The sequence below is a fragment of the Ixodes scapularis genome, unplaced genomic scaffold, assembly GCF_016920785.2.
Source record: "Ixodes scapularis isolate PalLabHiFi unplaced genomic scaffold, ASM1692078v2 PGA_scaffold2__306_contigs__length_199485367, whole genome shotgun sequence".
NCBI classification, from domain to species: domain Eukaryota; kingdom Metazoa; phylum Arthropoda; class Arachnida; order Ixodida; family Ixodidae; genus Ixodes; species Ixodes scapularis.
The window spans coordinates 44,676,637-44,698,643 of NW_024609857.1; the positions used below are offsets into that span (position 1 = coordinate 44,676,637).

General features: G+C 42.2%; 1 protein-coding gene across 1 annotated transcript in view; it reads right to left on the reverse strand.

The window, feature by feature from the left end:
* Positions 1 to 9,029: 9,029 nt before the first annotated feature.
* Positions 9,030 to 22,007, reverse strand: part of LOC121836460 — a 40,288-nt gene continuing 27,310 nt past the window's right edge. The window contains exons 2-8 of the mRNA XM_042291361.1: positions 20,640 to 20,794; positions 19,657 to 19,755; positions 17,250 to 17,338; positions 17,073 to 17,168; positions 16,850 to 16,924; positions 15,587 to 15,680; positions 9,030 to 9,137 (exon numbers count right to left, since the gene is read on the reverse strand). Coding sequence (XP_042147295.1) covers positions 9,030 to 9,137; positions 15,587 to 15,680; positions 16,850 to 16,924; positions 17,073 to 17,168; positions 17,250 to 17,338; positions 19,657 to 19,755; positions 20,640 to 20,794 — 716 coding nt within the window. The remainder of the gene's footprint in view (positions 9,138 to 15,586; positions 15,681 to 16,849; positions 16,925 to 17,072; positions 17,169 to 17,249; positions 17,339 to 19,656; positions 19,756 to 20,639; positions 20,795 to 22,007) is intronic.

Consider the following 22,007-nt stretch of genomic DNA (forward strand, 5'->3'; position numbering starts at 1 on the left):
TTGTTGTGGCATACGACATAAGGTCTATTCAAAGAAATTATGTTAGCTGATTATCACGATAATCAGCTAACTAATTATTATGGGGTGATTTTGTTTGTTGAGATTTTACATTTAAATTCACTATAAAATTCATTCTAAGCTAAGATAAATATTTTAGATTAGAATTTTACCAATCGCACATCGTTTAATGGTCCAAACGAAATTTAGTATACGTGAGTCCGTAGCCAAAAACCTGATTTTCGGTATCAAAATTTGAAAATGAAGCAGACTCTTTCTTACCTTTGTTTCTTCGGAGGCTATGGTGATGTAACGCATTCGCCGTTCCCAAGCACATCTCCCGAATCCAGCTCCCACATTGGACACGAGCATTGCGTCCCCCGGACCTGTGCGCTCCAAAACATCCCTCAACGAACATTTGAATTCGCGTTCGTCGCGAGAGAGTTCAGTGACGGCACTTATCATCCCTTGGGAATGGCTCGTTTTCCTCTGTGCGTTTAAAACGCTTAGGGGAAGCTTGCGTGTTATCGCATCATGTGCCCAAGCACGTCACGACCATGTGATTTCTCGATTTTCTTTTGCATTAAGGCTGATTGATGAGGATGAAGAAGTTTAAAAATTATTTCATAGTACATTTAAAAGTGTGCTTAAAGTTGCAAAGTTGTGGCATTGACGAACATGACTAAATCGACTCGCTTTAGAGAGATATAAGTCATTTACAGTAATTTACGCACTTCCAAATAAACAGCAAAACATTGTTTCCTCGAACGCGTTTCTAGCTTTCGATTTCCCACCAAAGCGCATGTTGCTCCCGTAGTGCCGATTTCCTTGGTGGATATTTCAAGGGCCACCAAAGTTCAAAATATACCAAATTACCAATATCCAGAAGTAATTTCGCGGGCGAGGCAATATTGACCGGATTGCCGAGAAAACCAACGACAATAGACGTTCTATGAGGCAATCTAGCTTTCTCTAAGTATTGGATAACCGGAATCGTGGTCGAAATACCTATTTGAGTTCTTGCTCGCAACTTCGTGCGCTCTAAAAAGGGTCTTTAAGTTCACTCTCCTGGAGAAAAGAGAGACAGCCAATTACGGCACAGAATTTAAGGGTAGGGATACTACAACGAAATTTCGGCGCTCATTTTTTTGGTCTATATGTGTTCAAAAGAGCAGCATCACATGGAACGTACCAATATCTTGTTAAAAAAGTCTCGAAAAGGAATTTTAAAACGAATTAAACGATTAGCAAAGAGCACCTGGTGGATGTCGCTAACGCGTCATTTGTAATGCTCGTCTAGGAACCTTGACAGCTAGTGACGGAGGTTGTCTCGTCTCCGGCCACGACGAGAGAAGGGGAGAAGGAGGAACTCCCCTCTTCCCGAGAATCCCTTTTGTGTGTCGCAGAAGTCGCTATTGTCCCCCTAGAAGATTATAGAAGATTAACCCGTCACTCAAAATTCGTACAAAAGCAGCCGCTTCGGTGGCTGGAACGAGTAGGCCATCCTCTCGACGTCAGGCTCGCCGTAGCTTTGCTCGTCTTGAGACGACCTACGTCACGATTGCGTTGGATGTCACGTGCTCTAAGCTGGGCCTTCTCCGAGCGCTTGCCAGAGTGGGCCGTTTATAACGAAAAATACAGCCACCAGGACCAAAATACAAACGTGCGATTGTCATTTACGGATATTGTGGATCATATTCAGCCTATTTTTGAACACGACGGGAATATTTCAAATTTCGTTGAAGTATCCCTATAAGGGTCTCAACAAATGACAAAGCTGAAAAAAAGCTTACTCACACTCCTACAAAAAACAAAGACAGCGTCCATGTGTACTTTGTTTTAGAGCGCAGCTCTTAGGCACCCGTTTGTGGGTTAAAGGGGCACTGACACATCAAAATCGTAATTTATTTTATTATCCGAAACGATTGAAAATGATGCCGGGACATTACCCTCGAAATTAGAAACTTGGGAATTTGAAGTTCCCGCGCTATCCGCGCCAACGCAGTGAGTCAAATTTTGCGGTCTCCTGCGTCTCGCCTTTCTATCGGACCTCCGCACCACGCTGTGAAGCAAAGCGCCGTTGCTACCGCGGCCCGAAGAGAGGAGGGAGTGAGCAGTCGGGATAGAAAGGAGCCGACGCGCGGAAAAAACGGTTTCTTCCCCGACTCGGCGATAAGCCTCTGCTCGAGCGCCGCCAAGGTTTCCGAGGGAGAACACAAATTCAGGAAGCGACATCACACCGAAATCTGATTTTTGGCATTTCAAAAAGAGGGGCCGTAGTGCGTTTGCAATTGCGTTAAAAAACATGTTTTACGATTGCCGTTATTAAATGTTATAGAAAGGTCGCCTACAAAGCTTCTAAATTTCCTGATTTTTGACGTCACCGATCAAAAGAAGCAAGGAGGTGAGCGCGGGAAATATAAACGCCAAAAATAAAAAGGCGCGCGCGCGCAAAGGGAAATTTTTTTTCGCGATGCGTTTTTTTTTTTTTTTTTTGCGTGTCTATGACTACAATTTGCATCGTTTTAGACAATAAAAAAGAATACGACCTTTGGGGTGTCAGTGCCCCTTTAAGCGGCGGCGCCGTTGCCGTAACCACGCGTTGGACTATGGGACGTTTCCCATAATGACGTCACGAGAGTAAAACTTTTCTGCTAAATTTTCCGCAGAAATGTCTCGCCAAATTTAGCTGGAAATGTTACACACGTGTCGTCACACGTGATGCCACTCAACCCGTGATAATTTTTCAGCTAAATTTAGCTTGAAAATTTTTCAGCCAAATATACCGGGAAAATTTTGGCCTCGTGACGTCACGTGAATCAATGTGAGGTCACGTGAAATTTAGCAAAAAAACGTCGTCGCTAAATTTAAGGGAAAATTAAAAATTTCCCCCTATATTTATCGGGGAAATTTCCATCACGTGACCTCAACACCAGTTCAATTTCCCCGTTAAATTTAGCGGGAAAGCTTCCCCTTTAAATTTTGCGTAAAAAAATTTCCCGCCAAATTTAGCTGGAAAATTTTACCCCCGTGACGTCACGCGAAATTTAGCAGATTTTTCAAAATCGTGAGTATTCGCGTCTCCAGCTCGACGCTCGCCCTCCCGCGCCGGAAACGGGAAGCGCTCTAGTGAGGGTCCCCCGATTCTCCTGCTCATCGGGCACGGCGGAACTGCTCACGATCATGGCCCGCGGAATGTCATTTCCGGACGCAAACAACGCTCTTCACTGCCCCAACGTAGTGCTGCAGCCGGTATGGGATTGTACCTTACTGGAGAGTTTTAGTATTGCGCATAGAAGCAAACAAAAGCGCTGTGCGTTTGCGTTAGAGTTGCGTGCCCCACGTTGTGCATGCGCCTCATCGCCATCCGCCATCCAAGACCGCAATTTTGGGCTCCGCGCACGCGCAATGTGGAACACGCAAAGCTAACGCAAACACACGGCGCATGCGTTCGCTCGAATACGCAATACTAAAACTCACTACTGTTTCACCGGCTTCCAACGCCAATTAAATGTGCTGTAGTGAGCAGACGTGTATGCAGCTAGACGTTCTTTCTAACTGGAAAGGCTGATACTGGCAAAACGACGGAGCGTAAAAATGAAAGTAACTAAATGTTATGAAAAGATCAATAAATAAAAAGTATATGTTCTTTTTTTTTTTTCTTTTTTTGCTTTTGGGCATTTGGTTTGGAATGATATTGGCAGCGACTTTAGACGTTTTGTCGATTGTGAAATGTCGCGACTTCGATAGCAAAATATACTTCACACACAATTAATGTAACTTTACATGAATTTCTCACATTAGCTAAAATGTTTTTATTGATTTTAGACTTTTTATTTTATTACTTGGTAATTGAAATGCTGCAATTGGCACCAGTGATGATAATTAGCACACTTTTGATTGTCATATTTGTTCGCGCGTTTGAAATTAGATCATAAGCAACAAATTATATTAGAGCTTGAAAAATTACGTATTAAAATATTTGAACTTTGTATTAATATTATTAATACAAGTCGCGGCAATGTAGGCCCCCAATTAACGCCAAGATCACGAAAATACGCTATTTAACCATAATAGTCTTTCCAAGAAGGTATAATTTTGTTTTCGTTTTAGCGTATGAAAAACTCTGACGTCGTTATCAAGATAGACAAAGAGTCACACAGTGGATGTAATATAAAGTCCTATGCGTCACGCGTTTCTATAAAACGCACACACACACACACACTTTAGCTGTCTGACTCGGATTCCGTCTTTGGGTTGTAACAACCAGGGTTGTAAAAGTTACTTCAAAAATGTACTAAGATACAGTTACAGTTACTCATACGAAAAGGTACCTAGGTACGTAACTAGGTACTGGCTTAAAAAAGTACCTAGGTACAGGTACAGTTACTTTAAAAAAAACTTACTTTATTTTCCCCGAATTCGTGAATATATTGGAAGTGAAGCTTTTTATACTAAGGATAAACACAAAAACGAGTTCGATAAAAGTGCTTTATTGGTGTCAATGCGAGAAATCAGGAAAACCGTATTTACATGAGCCAGCGCTGACGTCGAAGGGCCCAGAATACGTCGGCCGCATGAAGAAACGCATGAGTCGAGAGCATATGCACCTAATCTTAGCGACATCGAGCGAAAGGCTTCAAGCTTCCTCGTTTTTTTTTTTTTCTTCTTTCGCTAGCTTGAAGAAAGATAAGCTTTTTTTTTTTTCGTAACTTTCTCCGTTTCGATAACCGCCATATTTGAGTCCGATTTATTGAGTGGAAACTGTATTATATACGCCATGTTACGTTTCTTTACGGTTGTAATTATAATTCATTTTCAATTATATTTTATATTGTATTTCTGGCAGAAGAGAACCACCACCAGGACAAGATACAATGAACAGAATCTGTGCACATCTTTCTAGTTATTTTTTCTCTTGTATAGTTGTCAGAGGAGCTTCAAAAACGCAATCAAGTCGATTTTGGTTTGAGATGAAGGAAGCAGGTCGCTTTTTTCCCTAAAGGTAGTTCCGAAGCGACTCGATAAATTGGTGTCGCTTGAATTAAACAGCATCGCTAATCCACCGTTCGCTCAAATGAACACCGCCATTCGCTAAAGCGTCGTTCGATGAAACATCATGGCCGGGGCTTCGTTCGCTAAAACGTCGTTCGATCAAGTCAGTGCCTCCCAGGTCGTACCCAACTCAACATTTATCACGGCACATGGTAGTGTGTTGGATTTATAGCTTCTACCATTTTGATGAAGTTATAAATCCTGGATTTCAGGATTTATAGCTTCTATCATTTTGATGAAGTGAATAAAAAAGTATATGTAAAAAGTAACTTCACTTAGTTACAAGTTACTGGAAAATGTACCTAAGACACAGTTACAGATACCGAGAAATGAAAGTACCTAGGTTTGTACCCCAGGTACAACAAAAGTACCTAGATACTGATTTCCATTTACTTGTACCTAGGTACATTACAACCCTGGTAACAACCCAAAGACGCAATCCGAGTGAGAACAGCATTTATTATTTATACGTTTCGTGGACATATTGTAAAAATTGGAATTATTCTCTTATGCGTGTGCTGGGAATAATATTAAACCAATTATTCATCTAAATACACAAAAAAACATTAAAGGCTCGCAGTTCATCATTTCCCATGACAATTATCTGAGCGAGAAAAGGCAGCGAGAACGCACAAATATCAGCCTGGATCGAACATGTATGTTACAAAATAAAGTTTCCGAGAGCAACTTCTTAAACTAACTAATTACGATGTGAGACACATCTTGAGTTATGAAAGAATCCGAAGTTAAGACCTATATCGAGAAATTAAATCTAAAATAGAGGTCAGTTTCGGTTTCGCTCCAGAATTAAAACACACATCCCTGCGTAAATATTACGCAAAACACCGTTCTTGTTTTTAGCATAAAGTGGCGAACTGCGCTCATAACACCCTAGCTTCCTCGTATTACCCGAAATAATTTGTGTCGCACAGTGAAGCCAACACACTAGGCAGGCTCAACAGCCGGCACGCATCTCCGACCCTCACTATAACCGCCATTTTGGAAAATAAGTGGCGCCACCTATAGTTAGTTGGAGTCGCGAATATCCTCTCTAAAACGAAAAGAACCGCCAAAAAATAAAGACAGTTTTAATCATATTGAGCAACGTCCCCCCCTCCCCCCTCTTCTTTTTCCCCCCGAAAAAAACAAAGAAAAATTCCAACGTAGGTAGGCAGGAAGGAACGTTTATTTCCCTTTTTTTTTTTGCATTAGGAAATGCTGCGGTGAAAGGGTTTAAGGCACAGGAGCGGGGGACAGGGGGCCTCAATTTTTATTTGTTGGCCCGGTTGGTGCGACCGCGTCAGAGGATAGATGTGCGGTAGGTTTAGGCTTGGTCTTTTGTCTGGGCTCCGTGGTGGAGAGCTGAGTGCCTTGAAGCCGCGTGCCGATAGAAGGAGCCGGAGGGTCCTGGATGTAGGCGAGCAGCGACCGACAGAGCTCGATAGCGGTCACTTTGAAGAAGGAGGGGTCCGGGCAGGCCCAGGCATGCAGCGAGGCTCAAAGGGGGACATATAAAGAAATACCAGTGCAGGGCGCGCTGACTAAAAACCTGCACTGACACCACCGGCATTGTAACTAACGGACTCAAGGCCGCTTGTCAATCATGTTGGGGTTTCATTTTATATCGTGATCTTTTTCTTTTTTTTTTCTTTTTTTTTTCCAGGCTAGAGTTTATGGTCTAGCCGCTTTGGGCTTAGCGGAGCAGGAGTAGGGGACGAGGAGGGAGGGAAAGGAAGAAACAGGCAACTGTGGGAATGGAAGAATTATGGAGAGGAGGAAGCGATGGAAAAGTGGAAAGCGTGAAATGGTCGTCGGCCTTTAAAGGACACGATGATGTGCCTCCATAATTTACAATTGTAGGTTTTCAGTAGCTGCTGATACCACCTGCGAAGTTGCAGCGGTATTTACGGTAGTTCAACTAAATTTCCGAAAACCTCTACATTTGCTTTTGTATGTTGACATGAAATTACAGGAACAGGATTTCTCAGTCTACGAGAGGATTTTCCATTGTTCAATGAAAAATGAAGAACATTTGCCCATATAATCCCTCTTACAGGCAAGTAAAATACCCAGGTTTGTTTAATTGGTTTACATTAGTTGCCGGTATCGCATCAGGATTTTGTTTTATTCCAGTTGTCATTTTGCTTGCTTTGCGCGAGGATACTCAAGGCAGTGCGAATGAGTGGAGGAGCGGGGCCGGAAGACTTCCAGGTTCAAGCATGAGGAGAAAGAAGTTTTACCACATTAGCTGTTTTCCTGTCGTTTCACTGGAGACGTCCTCGTTTTATGGGTGGATGGACTTGTAGCGGTTGTGAGGTTCTGTTAGCCTAATTTCTGGCTGGTGAAAATGTTTTATATATTTTCAAGTATTAAATATAAATAGCCTAAGTCTTGCGTTAAGCATTCGGAAGGAGAAGTGATGCCAATGTAGCGGTAGTAGTGTAGTCTTGCAGGGGGCGAGATTTCTATCGATTTCTCGACTGCTGCACCTGTGGTTTTGTCACGCCGCTAAAATAAAGGCAGTGGCGTCACTAGGAAAGCGTGGGGTGACCGCCCCGGGCGCAGCGTTCAAGAGGTGAAATTGGCCAGTCAAAAGAGGGAGGGGATGGCTGACGCGGTTGGCCACCGCCCGTCCGGGTGCCGCTGACACTTGCGACGTCACTCAATAAAGGTACGAGAGCTCGCAATCACTCGTCAATTAGGCGCAGTGCTGTGTTGCGCCCAGTTCCAGCTAACTGCGTGCAGTTACGTCCAGGTATTCGCGAGACATTTAGCGTGTTGTCGATGTCACGTCTAGCTCTATTGTACAGTCGGTCTTTGTTCCAAACATTCTATACTTCACGACTTGTTGGACAATTCGCTACTTTAGAAGGTAAATAGTTTCATTCACGCTGCTCGCGCCGTGCAAACGAAGTGTTTTGTCTAGCATTACTGTCTACCGTGCATACCGGGAAGCATTTTTGCTAAGTTAATATATGAAAATCTAGGAAAAACGTCGCGCCTCTGTGAAATAATTTATTTGAAAGGTTTCAAAGCGCAGCTCTTAGGCGCCCGTTTCGGCTTAATCGGCGTCGTCCGCGTCGTCGTCGACGTCGGCGTAACCGGGTGTTGCACTATGGGACGTTTCCGATAATGACGCCACATGTGACGTTACCCTCACGAGATTTACGAGGGTTACCCTCACGAGGGTAACGTCACAAAGTTACCTTCGTGACGTCATTATAAAAAGCACGTGATGTATGACATCACGTCTGATGTCACGTGACGTCACACGCATCTACCATTGCCGATAATTCCGTTACTCTTTCCGGGGAAATTTTTCCTCCAATTTTAGGTGGACAAATATTCCCGGTATATTTACCCTAGTTACGTCACGTAATTCAAGGTGCAGGACCATCTACAAGGGGCCGTTAAGCTGTGCATTCCCCCATTCCGCATCGCTGGAGAAAAGCAGGTGAGTCGCAGCGAAGTTGCACGTAAAGTGGCACGGAAAAACGGTATATGTGGAAAAAGAAATACGGCTCATAAAAGAGTTCCGTTATCAAATTTTACAGCTCCCCTCATCCTGGAGAGGTAGTTCAATAACCTCGTAACATCAGCTAGAGTAGTGGGTGTGAGATGTGTGTTTTTTGTATAGGATAAGATAATAAACAAATCGATTGCAGTTTCCTTGTTTGCATTCATGTGTTTGAGAAACTTTCAGGGATAGAACAGAGCGCTAGAAATGTAGTATTTTCAGTCCTCACTTCCGTTTTCTGATGCACAGTTTTAGGGTATCCGGATCACTGCCACACAAGGCACAAAGACTCTGAGCACTCTTTATTAGTACAATTTTAAAATGGAAGAAAAGAAGAGTGCTCGATGAAACTATCAGGGCAAACAATTTTATTCGGCTTAAAGGTAAACGTAAATTGCCGACAGGACCGGAACAACGCAAATATCTATTTTAACGTGATAGTAATTTGAAAGGATGTTATTTAGGCATCGGCTTCGGCAGGAACTCTGGAATGCGAGTTGATAGAGGACGCTTTATGCTTGCCTGGCCAATACAAAGAATGCGCCCACAGTGCAAAGGTCACAGGTATCTGGAAGACGACAAAAATATCTGTATTAAACCCTTTTGTTTTAAATTAAGCGAATTTAATTTGGCAATATCTCGAAATCTGTGTTAAAAGTTGTAAATCTTCTGAAAAATATCTGTATCTACTATAATATTAGCTTAATTAGTTCCCTGGTGTATTAATAGAGCAACAATAGTGAGGATGGGAAATGCAGGGAGATAACTAAACAATACGAGAAATGCAACCAAAGTAGCGCCTCCAAACACTATATTTAAGAAGTGCAGTATTTACAATAGTAAACACTGGACATCACGTACTTATTCAAAATAGATGACCTCATCCTTATTATTCCATGGTGTGAAAAATGGCAGATGTCGCTCAACTCTCAAAATTGCAGGCTCGTTTCCTTTACTTGTCGCTCTAAACGTTATATTTCTTTGTATTCATTTTAATGCAGGCTTAACTGGTTCTTTAAAAAATGACTTAGAGGTAAATTTCACCGTATTTTTTTGTCATCTGAATACGAATATCACAAGCATTTGCCCCAAATGCATCAATCGACGCGAGAAAAAAAAAAACGCTGTGTGCGACGTTATGCGTAGAGGTTTCAGCTGCCCATGCGCGATCAGCGCTTTTGACTGCTAGGGTAAGGCTAGCGGAATGAGCGGGAATGTTGAGATCTCTGTATAATACGTCATGATTCTCTCCTTACGCCGAACTCGAAGGGAAGGAGGGGCTTCAGCCCTCTTTTGAACGTCTCATTGTGGCTACTTGGCGCATTAATCTTAAATATAATTTTATATCTGTAATCTTGGAGGCCGAATAAAACCATATATGTTTTTTTTCTTAAATACATAACTATTTTACTTTGCCTTTATGCTACGTGAAGCGTTCTTGATTTTGCGCTGTTAACCTCCAGGCATTTCTTCTCGAGCTGTGCCTCTGCAGGTTTCCCCACTCATCTCCACCCACTCCCTTCCACCCCATTGACTCCTTTCCATCCCATACACTCAATAGGGAGTTTTTGTATATCGTTTCCGCTCTCCCGCAACGTTCACCCCAACCCGCTACTGAACCGCGACTCCGCAGACAAGGCTAGCGCCGCGCAGGCGCAGTAGTGGTGCCTTCGTCCGGACAGCGTAGCGGAGGTAGAAAAACGGCCCACGAAAACTCCCTAATGACCCACTGACTTTTCCCACAGAATGACGAAATGACGGGTAGTCCGTAAGCTGAATTAAAGTATAGGTTACGTGGCGTCAATTTTATCGTTGAGTCTAGCAGGGAATCTGAATTTACACATAGGCCACGTGACGTCATGACATCTGACGTCAATTTGTTCACTAAATTTAGCGGAGGAACTAAATTTGTGTGTAGGTGACGCGGCATGAAGTCACGTGACATCATTTTCGCCGCTAAATTTCGCGGCGAAAAACTGTTTGTTTTGAGGTCACGTGACGTGACTTTTGCCGTTAAATCTGTCTGGGAAAATGAATTTGTGTATAGCTCACGTGGCACGAGGTCATGTGACGTCATATTCTCGGCTAAATTTAGCGGAAAGACTTGAATGTTGTAGATGTCACGTGACATTAATTTTCTTGCTAAGTCTAGCCGGGAAACTGTTTTTGTGCAAAATAACGTGACCATGTCGCCTTACAACACTTCTTGCGCAAAAGCTATCGGGGAAACTGATTTTTCGTAGAGGTCACGTTACACTAAGCCATGCAATATCATTTTTCTCGCTAAGTTTAGCGGTATTTACGGTTACGCTGTTTTACGCTCCACTTTATTTATTTATTTATTTTCATACTCTCAAGGCTCGGAGGGTCTACTGAGAGGAGCGGGTGATACAGATGAAATCGTTGATAAACTTCTTGAAGAATGTGGTGTCCTGGGGGCACACGATGGAGACCTGAAAAAGTAGCCTGTAAACGTTTCACGTTAAAATTTCTCTAAGTATCGCAGAGTCCACCCCTCATCTGGTCTTTCCTGGGTTTTTCATATCAGCCATATCATCTCTTCTGCTATCGTTGTTTAGGGCTTTTATAGCGCAACTTGAAACTCACCCCACCATACCTAAAACTGCTTGCTTGATCTTTCCTTGACACTTAGAAACTGGAATACGCATTTGCCTTTTGGGAACCAGATGGAGCCTGCCCTATCAACAATACTGAATCACTTCGAAATGTCTGGCATAACGGTTTTGTTTTTGTTTTTGTTTTTTTACGAGTAGTTTTATTTTTTCACCAGCGTCACCTGTTTTCGAATCCGTGCCAATGCCCTCCCCTCCCCCCCTCCCCCGGTTCTGAACGTCACAATCTTTGTAAACCCCCTCAGTTTCACATTGTTTTCTACTGAACATGCTTACGTCATGATATATCGTCTCTTCAGAACGCCGCCAAGATCGTACGCGCTATAACCTCGTAGTGAGACGCCCGAAGGCAAGAACCGTCACGTTGCGGAGCTTCTATTGTCACTTACTGTCACTGATTAAAACCCACAACAGAACTGTCGTCCCCAGAACTGAATTCAAGAAACTATTTTGTAATCTCGCATAATGTAGTAATTTTTTTTTTTACAATTACCATCTTGGTGTTTTTGTTTTATTTCTGAAAGCGTACTTACTTTTGTGGCATTTTTCTTTTTGTTTCTTTGCTACCCACCTAGATGTATTATTAATGTTATTTTTTATAATTCAAAAATGCTGCAAGCCCTACAAAGCCCACACTAAAAGCAGCGGGCGATATTTTTTAAATTTTTTTACATAAAGAATATTGTGGCTCACGCCTGTGAGCAAAGGCAGGGGTGGTTACATAGAACAGTGACATATTTCGCTCAATAACACTAACTCGTGGCAGAAGTATTTGCATTACCAAACACGCCCAATGACGGAAGGGTTACAAATCTTCGTTGGGTAAAGAGTTCCATTCGTTGATTGCCCGAAAAATAGAGGATACATATATCGTCTCTCAAATTATATTGTTTAATAGCCCTTGTATGATTTATTCTAGACGATGTTCTGTTTGAAAAATGTATATATGTTGCACTATTAACATTAAATAACACATTTATCAAAGAGTTTTAAGTTGCGTAATTCTACGTAATCTGTATATTCTCGCTTTAGTCTTCAGTGAGTGGATGACAGCTTGCTCCAGTAAACCTGACGTCGAAACACTATACCTATATTATTGAATAGGAATCTCCCACCCAGTTTTTACGCTCGTTCAATTTTGTTAATTTCACTTGCAGTGTAAGGATATCCAACTGTGTTAGCATATTGTAGAATAGGTCGAAATAGAGTTTGGTATGCAGTTTTTCTTTGTTTCCCAATCAGCGAATTTGAAGGTGCGTCTAAGTGTAAAACGTTTTCCTCTTGCTTTTTAAGAACGTCATCTACGTACTGGTTCTAAAGATGTTTGCTACTTATGGTTACTCCAAGATATTTAGAGTGGCCAACAAAATTAATGCGGTTCGCATTTATTGAATAACCATACTTTAAAGGATTTCTTTTCATGTTAATTATTATCATTGCTACAGTTGTATCGCAGTATATTTCCAAGTGACAAATATTTGTTCATTCTTCAATCCGTATTAAAGCATTGTTAAGAGTTACCTGATCCTGGGCCGATTTTGCTACATAATAAATAACGCAATCTGCAAATAACCTAACGGGTTTTTGAATCTTTTTACTAATGTCATTGATAAAAACCAAGGACCAAAGAGGCCCGCGGACTGAAACCTGCCGTACACTTGACGTTACTGGAAGAGGACTGGAAGGGGAGTAGAAGTGTGACCTTTAAAATATACACACTGCATTTTAATTAAATAAGTAGAACGATATCCGGTTAACAAAGTGATCCTTTTTAAAAATAGTGCAACGTTTTAAGAAAAGCTTATGGTGCGATACTCGGTCGAACGCTTTCGAAAGGTCAAGAAAAATTAAGTCTGTTTGGCCCCTGTCATTGATTATATCCGAAAGTTCATGAACTAGCTGAATTAACTGAGTACTCCGCGATAACTATCTACCAAAACCGTGCTGATGGGGGGAAAATAATACTATGCATGGTCATCAATATATTTCTTCATATGGGAAAGCATCATCTGTTCCAGAAGCTTACACACGTACTAGTTAGACAAGTTTACAGCTAGATGGTTTGTTTCCGTCCCCTGACTTATAAATCGGAAGTATCTTTCCTACTTTCTACGAAGTAGGTACAACCAATTTGTCATTTTCAGTAAGGCCCCTTTTATTGTGTGCACATATTTTGCACCACTGAGTAAAACGCGTAATTCTAGTCTACAAAAGGATTTTCATTCGACTCAGCAAATAACTAGGTACACTACCGACCTGTTGTCGCCCAAACAATAGCGGTGGCTATGGACATCAGACTAGTCGCCCTTACAATTTTTCAAGTTTTTTCACATCTATGTTTTATCCGCTATAATAAAGACTCACCAGGAATGATATTTTAGGGTACTTTAAAGATTTGGGGAGTTTGCACGTCGCTTTACAACCCAGGGACTATCTTTCAGATTTAGCTTACTTAAATGGCTGAACAAACTTAGGACTGAGGAATATTATATAGATAAGGATAAAGGTGCTCACATAGTAGACTTCTGGGAAGGGTCAACGATCTTGTAAAAATGAGCCGCATTGAACTACGCACGCTTGTTTTGCTGGCGGCACGAAAAAAAAAATCTGCAGCGAGCACCTGTTTCTCTGGCGGCTGGCAAAATCCAGCTAATCTAGCTTTCCAATGTTGAGATCGTTATGACGGCGTTTGTCCTTTAGCACCATAGTGGAGCCGTGTGCTCAGCAAGTTGAATATTAATAATGACCGAAGCACACGTTTGTGTCCACCATCTCTTGTTTTGAATGGCAAAATATACCATCTCGTTCTAGTTACTTTGCGCACCTCAAGATTTGGTACTGGGTATAATATTGGTTTTAGTGTTTATGAACAATATTTATGTCACCGTACTGAGTGCTTGCAGATGCTTGTTACGTCTACGAACATATTTAAAAAAAGAGGTTTAGGCTGCTGCGTGCTAACCCAAATGAATTAAAACAGTGGTTCATTGAGTGGGAGATGCCCTCAACGTTAAATATTATTGTTAGCGTGAACTTCAGATTTAATAATATCTCATACTTAGTGTTATTTGCAAAATAAGGTAGTAGCGAGTTCAGCCAAATTAAGATAAATTGGTATTACATTTTTGTTTGATTTAACATTGGGTTCTCAAGTTAACAATGCCGTGATGAGGGCGAGGTCCGCACGCTACGAAGCAAATAAAAAGACTCGAGTACCACGACTGCGTAAGGCTTGTCCCAGATCATGATTGTATTGCATATGACGTTTAAAAAAATTATATTCACAGCATTAGTTTTTTTTTATAAATATTGTGTGTTTTTTCAAAACGCACCGTACAAGCGTCGAGGAATTTTCATGAATAAAAAATAAAGATCTTTTAACAACATATACCAGCCATCCTGTTATAATTGGGTCAGCCTGCGACGAGGAAAAGAAATTCAATGTGTGTGCGTATGTGCGTATGTCTCTGTGTTTATGTGCGTACGCGCGTGTGGATGTGTGTGCTTTGTGGGTGTGCGTGTATGTGTATGTGAGTATGCGTTTGTGTGTATGTAATGTTTGTGCGTTTTGCTTTGATTTTTTGGGTTGGTAGTAATTTTATAATTCAGAAGGGAATGTGACTTCATCTAGCCCATTTAACTTCATTTGTGAGAAGCTGAACAACTTATAGAATAGCTGATCCGGCGGTACCTGTAGCGAGTGATAGTTGCTCTGGCTTTGACTTTGTGACTACTGATTGGATCGCAATGAACATTTAAATAACAAGTTGGACGCTTTCAATAAAGATTCTCATCGGCGTTGGTTTTCGCAAACAAAACTATTGTCAATCTGTTTTTCTAGTAGTGCGATTAGGAATGAAAAGGTACTTCTAATTCTATTTGGCTGGGCGCGACAATTTTGTTTAGTTGTGATGGCTGCTACAGTCCTGAATGTCATCTTAGAATTGAAATCCGAGGGGACCCTTCCGTCATATTTGATCCGTTTCGTTTTTTGAAACGTTAAAAGAAGTAAATGACAAGATACACACTTTGACGACTCTTTGTTAAAAATCGGACGGCGGCGGCATATCGAGTGAAGAGCGTTTATTCCTTATAGTAATTATAAGTAAGCGAAATCAGAAATATTGTAATGGAGTTTGGCGGATTCATGATGGCCGCGATAGCTACAATGGTCACTGACCATTCGCAGTTACCTTCGAGATTGCAAAGTAATGTAGGTGCTTACGTAAACTTTATAAAAAGAAAAACTGGTAACAATGCATTAGAATCACTTTATGAAGAAAGAAGATGTATGCAGAGGCGCAACTTTCCTACCTCCCGTCGTACACAGAGAAACCCTGACTTCCCTGAGAGTCTGCGTTTTGACAGAACAACAGCATCTTACCCAGCCGACAAAAAGACCGAAAAGGGCCATTGTTCCGGTTCTGTACCCCACTTGCTCGACGATGTAACCGGCAAGAGGTGGCAAAACCAAGCCGCTGTTTACACACAAAAAAAAAAAAAAAAAAAACATAAATCTTTTTTGGAAGCTAGACTACTTCACGGTACAAATGTTAACGGGCCATTGATGAACTCGACTTACCGAGATTTGTTCAAATCAGAATTTTACTCCCGGAATTAGTAACGGGTGCTAGACATGTCTGACGATTAAAAAACCGCAGTTAGCACTTTGAGCAATGTGGCGAATTTTTAGCTTCTCTCAGAAGACGGGAACCCTCACTGGAATTCTAACAAGCATCGCATATTATATGCACAAACTTTAGAATATCTAGTTATGCGTCTAACATTCTGACAGAGGTATGAGCAGTAAGGCAGCATATTTGTCACACTAACGTACCTATATAAACAATTGCACGGCACAAAAAATGATCACAACTAGCCGGTGTTTCATCGGCAATTAGACGATACTACTACTCCAAAAAGTCGCCTCCTATGTTTGCTCGTGTACAAAGGAAATATGATTATCTCCTTCTATTGATTCGAAACGCCACCGTCTGCGGTATTGAAAAAAACGTCCTCGGGAACAGCTAGGTTTGTATTCCAACATTGATCGAGTCGAGCTTCCCTTAACGAACACACGGCAAGCGATAGCCCTGAAAGCAGGCTGCCAAACTGCAGGCAGTCGTGGATAGACGGAAGGTATGTATACACTGAACAGAAAAGTGACCGTGTGCCAACTGTACCTCTCAACACTTTCAAGTGGTATCATTAGGATGTACGCAAATAAGCTAAGGAAATAGTTCAAGGCCGAATAGGCTTTAATTCTGACCTAAATAGATTGCATGGGAGTTTTAACACTAAGAGTTATCTACCAAAAAACTCAGTATATATTTTCACTATCTGAATTATGGAACTGAAAACCTAACTGGAATTGTCTCTGGAAAAATGAAGTTCAGACTGCAGTCAAAGAAATCATTCTTGGAAACTTGAAATCCGGATATATTCCAGAAAGTTTTCCAGTTCCATAATCCAGATAGCGAAAAGTTGTACTCTGTTTTTGGGTAGCGGGATGTCTGATAGGGCTTATGAAATGGTTAGTGTCATGGAAAAGACTGTTTCGTGTTAAGAGTATCTCGGGCCTCCAATATGTGAGCAAAAAACTTCTCTTTGCGAAACGCTGAAAGCAATGAAACATACGGCACCATACCCTATCATCATGGCTACCATGAGGCTGCTGCTCACAAATCCCTTGGTTTGAATGGTATCCGGGCAGCCTCGCAACCTAAAGACAAAGTGTGTGTTCAACACTCCGCTTATACCTGCACTGTACATAGAACATATTCGTAGTAATATAAATGTGGCGTTTGCGTGTGCATATCCATACAGCATCTACCTTAAAGTTTTTGTTGTTTCATTTTCACAGTACTCACGTGACTACTTTGCGTGTGTGGCAATACGCGCAAGTCATTATCAGTGACATCGCCAGTCCAATGAAGGCTTGTGCCAGGTAGACCATCCAAAGTGCCCTTTGACAGAAAACAATCCTTACCGGGGTTTAAAAACCAACTCGCGCGATGATTTATACAAGAAAACAAAATAGTGGTTACCGTTCATAGGGGATGAATGGCGCAGGCCCCACCAAAAGGTACGCAAGCGCTGCAAAAATTTGTCCGACGAAACAAAAAAATGTCTCCACCTGAAATTCATAAATTCAAAATAATTGCTTCTTTTACAGCTGCAAAGCACCACCACGATTTTCATACTCTATGTTTTCATACGCAGTCTCAGACGTCCTTCTGTGTGTGCATTGAGTACTGAAAATGAATATTGACCGTCCATGTGGTCACTAGACTATTCAATTTCTGGAAAGTTTACCATCATTATTTTTTGAATAAAACGAAGGCGTAAAATAATGTCACGAGAAAAGGAACTGCACGCTGTCTTTAGGTTACCTAGTAAGTGATCCAACTTACTTTTTACAATATCAGGTCAGTTCGTTACGGGTTGTTTGAAAACAATTCCGAACTAGTATATTTAAAATCTAGCTCATATCATTATTGTAAAATTATCGACCAATAATATATCCACCTATTAAAAGCGTTTGAGGCTACCGTAACAATATATACTGGCACAGGCACAAAAAAAACGTGCTATGTTCGCATTTTCCCGCCTTCTCCTATAGACCGACACGCGGAGCGGCTCTGTTTACCAACACGGCCGGAAGACGCGCATGCGCGGTAGCTGTGTGGGCAAAAGCGGCCCGGCTCTCTGTGTTTTGGCCATTGCGTTCTATGGCGTGCGCTCGTGGTTGACGTTGGAGGGACGCTTCTAGCTTTATTTGTGCGTCGTATTTCCTGACAACGTATGTCGTATGCTAAGCCCGACTATTCGAGCTCGCTACCCGAGCCCGAAGAGCAGCGGTACCGAAACAAACTGTGCGTAGACAGCGTTGCCTACGAGAATCCGTACGCCGTAAACAAGGTCTGCTGGACATCCCACGTGAAGTTGCTGCCACCGAAGTCGACGGCTCACGTCGTCGTCTATTTAGTTTTTTTTCGCCAAGCCAGTACACGGCCGGCACGGTGCAGCCGTACAAGTCTATCGGAGCCTACGATTGCTTCGAGTCGGTTTCCGCACTGCCGGCGGGATCAGCAGAGTTTGGGTCAACGGAAGTGTATTTAATAATTGATTAAATACACACAGCGGCTTGAACTCAAGGTCTGATATTTTTCCTACGCTCATGACCACAAGGCATGACAAGCCGTAACGCTTTGCCCGTTCAGCAGTCTTGGCGGTAACACCTTTCAAGTAACGGCGCTACCAGGAACGCGTTAGTCTTTTCATGAACGTAGTAACCTACTTTTTACTTTCCGAAACAGTAACGGATAACGTAATTACGTTACTCCTTACTACTTCCCAAGTCTTAAAGAAATTACACTTCGATTTTTTTTGTGTTCTAAGCCGTCAAGTCATGTTTTTCTTTTTTCGTTTTTCTCGTGAGTATTTAGGTGAAACCACAAAAAATATGAAGTAATTATGTTCACTTTCTGGATGAACATAAAGTTTCTTGACATATGAGTTTATGCATACCTGTATCGTCGAAACCGTAAGACGTATTAAATCTTAATTTAAAAAGTAACGCAGAAGTAACGTGCGTTACTTTTTATCGGTAGCGGTAACGCGTTTCTTTTATTTTTAGGTAACGTAGCTCGGTAACGCGTACCTTTTCTTTGCAAGTAACGAGAAACTTATTTCGTTACTTTTTTTCGATAACGCCTACCACACAGCCCTTCTGTCGCCGATCCCCTTCTGCTGGGTAGCACGGGTGTAGTGAGCCTCCGACGAGCGCTTGGCCGGTGCTTTGTACACGAACACCGTGGGAACGAAATCCGTGTGGTGTCGATCAGACGACGGTTTCCCTGCACGTAAGCAAGCCTCGGGACGGAGATTGAAATGGAAGCCGCACTTGCCTTCAAGAAAGTGCTTGCTGCACAAACGGTCGTTCGCGCGAGGCGACCATACTTTTCGATCCACGGGTATTATCCACCTTCTATATATGCCTTTCAGAGTCTGCCGGCAACTTGTGGAAACTCTCTCCGCTACTTTTCTTGTACATTTCGGTGCAATTAACGGCAAAACAGATCCGCGCCATTCTGAAAAGCTGTGAAGCCCATGCGCAACGTGCGCCCTTTTGCCTACACCAGCCGGCTCCGGCGCGATCGCAGTGCTGCCGCAGCTCCGTGACATCAATCCCGCGTGTCGGTCTATATACCCGCTGGTCAAGAAACATTTGTTTTGTTTGCTTTTTGTTCCTTTTATTCCCAGTTTGGTTTTCCCTTTTTTGTTATTGATACCATTGTTGACGGCATGAATACAACTTAGATCAATTTCGACTCGGCTGCGCACTTAAACATCCCTCGAGGAAGTAAATATAACACCATACTTTTACTTATGACGCACCCAGAGCGAGGAAGAAACAAAACTACCTGCAGTCCTACACCGAAAAAAGAGTACCTTAAAATAGCAAGAGATTCCAGCCACGACGCTTCTAATCATAGAAGACGCATATTGCACCGCGTACAGCTTTCCAATTTCAGTACGGCTCAACCCAAACTGAAACAATGTATTAAAAAGAATGTATTATCCACACATTTATTATGCATAAAAATATCGTGTTATTCGGATTGTGAACTGAAGGGGATAATTTTATTGAACAGTGGTCACGTGGAACGATCCCCTTGATTATGTCACGGCATCTCACTTACCTTGTGGTGTCACGTGACACACAGTAGTTGCGATTCATATTTAATACTGTGACGTCAATTTACGCGGTTTCATGACACTCTGATGCCAGGATACGTGATAACGTGTCGTCAAATTACGTAGTCAGTGAAACTTTAACATCAAGTTACGGAGTCAAGTTACACCGTGACGTCAGGTAATGTGCTCACGTTCTACTCCGTAGCTAACTTACGTCGTCACGTGAATCGTGACGTCACATCACGAGACACCGTAGTTCATAGTGGCCACAACTCCGTCACTGTCGTAAGCCCATGTTACCATGTTTGTTTTAGAACTCTTCGTTATGCTCTAGATCAGTGGTTCTCCAAGGGGGGTCCGCGGAGTCTTTGTGGTCCGCGAAGGCATCCTAGGGGTCCCCGAAGCCCTACAGTTAAAGTTGTCTTTTTTCAGAGTGAGAGGAAACATTTCAATTATTGGGTGAGTTTTCTCATGTGTAAGTCGATGAGCGAAGTCTGCTTCACACTAGTGCTTATAGTTATATCTGTTTATTAAATCGTTATCATAATGAACCCATACCTTTCCCTTCCCCTCAGCATGAACGGGGTCCTTCATGATCTCCGTCAATCCACAAGGGGCCCGCGAAACATTAATGGTTGAGAACGACTGCTCTAGATCTAGAAATCAAGCAGTAAAAGCACTCGTCCTTAAAATAATAACATTAATAAAATTTCGCATGCAACATCAGGCGCTCAAACCGTTCGAAGACTGGGCTCCAAGGTTGTTTCGCTGAAACCCGTGATAGCCCAACACATCATAATCGTCACCAGATCGGGTAGGAAAAGGCGGTCAAGGAGAAGTTTCCAGCAACTAGTAGACGGACTTTCCTCTGTGTTGGCTACGTTGGAGGTTTCTGCAACAATTGAGACAAGAACAAAAAGTGCGTTATACGAGTTTGGTTTTATATCGAAATATTTATTGCGCTTATTTGGGACACTTTAGACTACTTAATATTGCGCGCTTTTATTCGTTCCTAGAATCTATCTATTTCCGACTAAACAAATGAACAATCAATTTTGTTGAAGTAACTTGAAATGGAGCCTCCTTAACAGCAGGGTGGCAGCCGACATTTTTCTAAAGTATTTGTGGAATTAAACGAGGCTCTTAGTAAAATATCGATCGCCGCTACATGGCCTCAAGAAGGTTTGTTTACAGCTTACGATTCTTGGTCTCATTCGCGTAGAATCAGGAAAGATATGTTGAACTATCCGCAGGATTTCGACGGTGTTATGGCAAACTCCCCTGACTTGTATATGTATTAACGTGCATGCGGTTGCAACCGCTGCACGTGAATACATATAGAACGCACTGGCACACTGGCGCTCTCCAGAAGTTAGTCCCAGTAGCCTCCCGATACGCGTATGACTTGAATGAAAGTTCCAAACTATTTGCGAGATCAAATCTGTGCACGATCTATGAGGAATGGCACCATTTAGTATTGTCATAGTTAGTTTTAAGCACGCGGTAAAATAATGATGCGCAAATCATACGCATATTTGAAGCCTTCAACGGCTGCCCGGAATGCAGTCCCTATTGAAAAAGGCCAATATGAAGTCGGCTTATTAGAAATATTGTATTCCAATGAAGATGGTGGAAACCAATAAAAACGTATTGTTATCCGATTAACCCAATAAGCACGGTGGGAATTCATATCGGAGCACAATATCCCGATATAGTATGCGGTTATTGGTATACAACAGGATATTGGAGCACAATACCCCGATATAATACACGGTTATTGGAATAGAATACGACATCGCGTGCATATTGGTGACCGACATGGACATATTACGGCCACACGATATACAAATATCTGTCGTCGATCATGGGACCAAAGGAGAATACAATATGATATCGCGCGCATAAATCTCAGAACGCGGATACCAAGTTACCAACATGAATTACGTTGGCATATCCACACGGCAATACGCGAGAAATATATTGGGTGTGGATACACACATAGTATAAACGTTCTGCGTTACGAACACATTAACATTCATCGACAGTGCAAGTATGTACAGCTGTTAGTACGGCACACAGTACACACAGCCTCGCGCTTTTGAAAC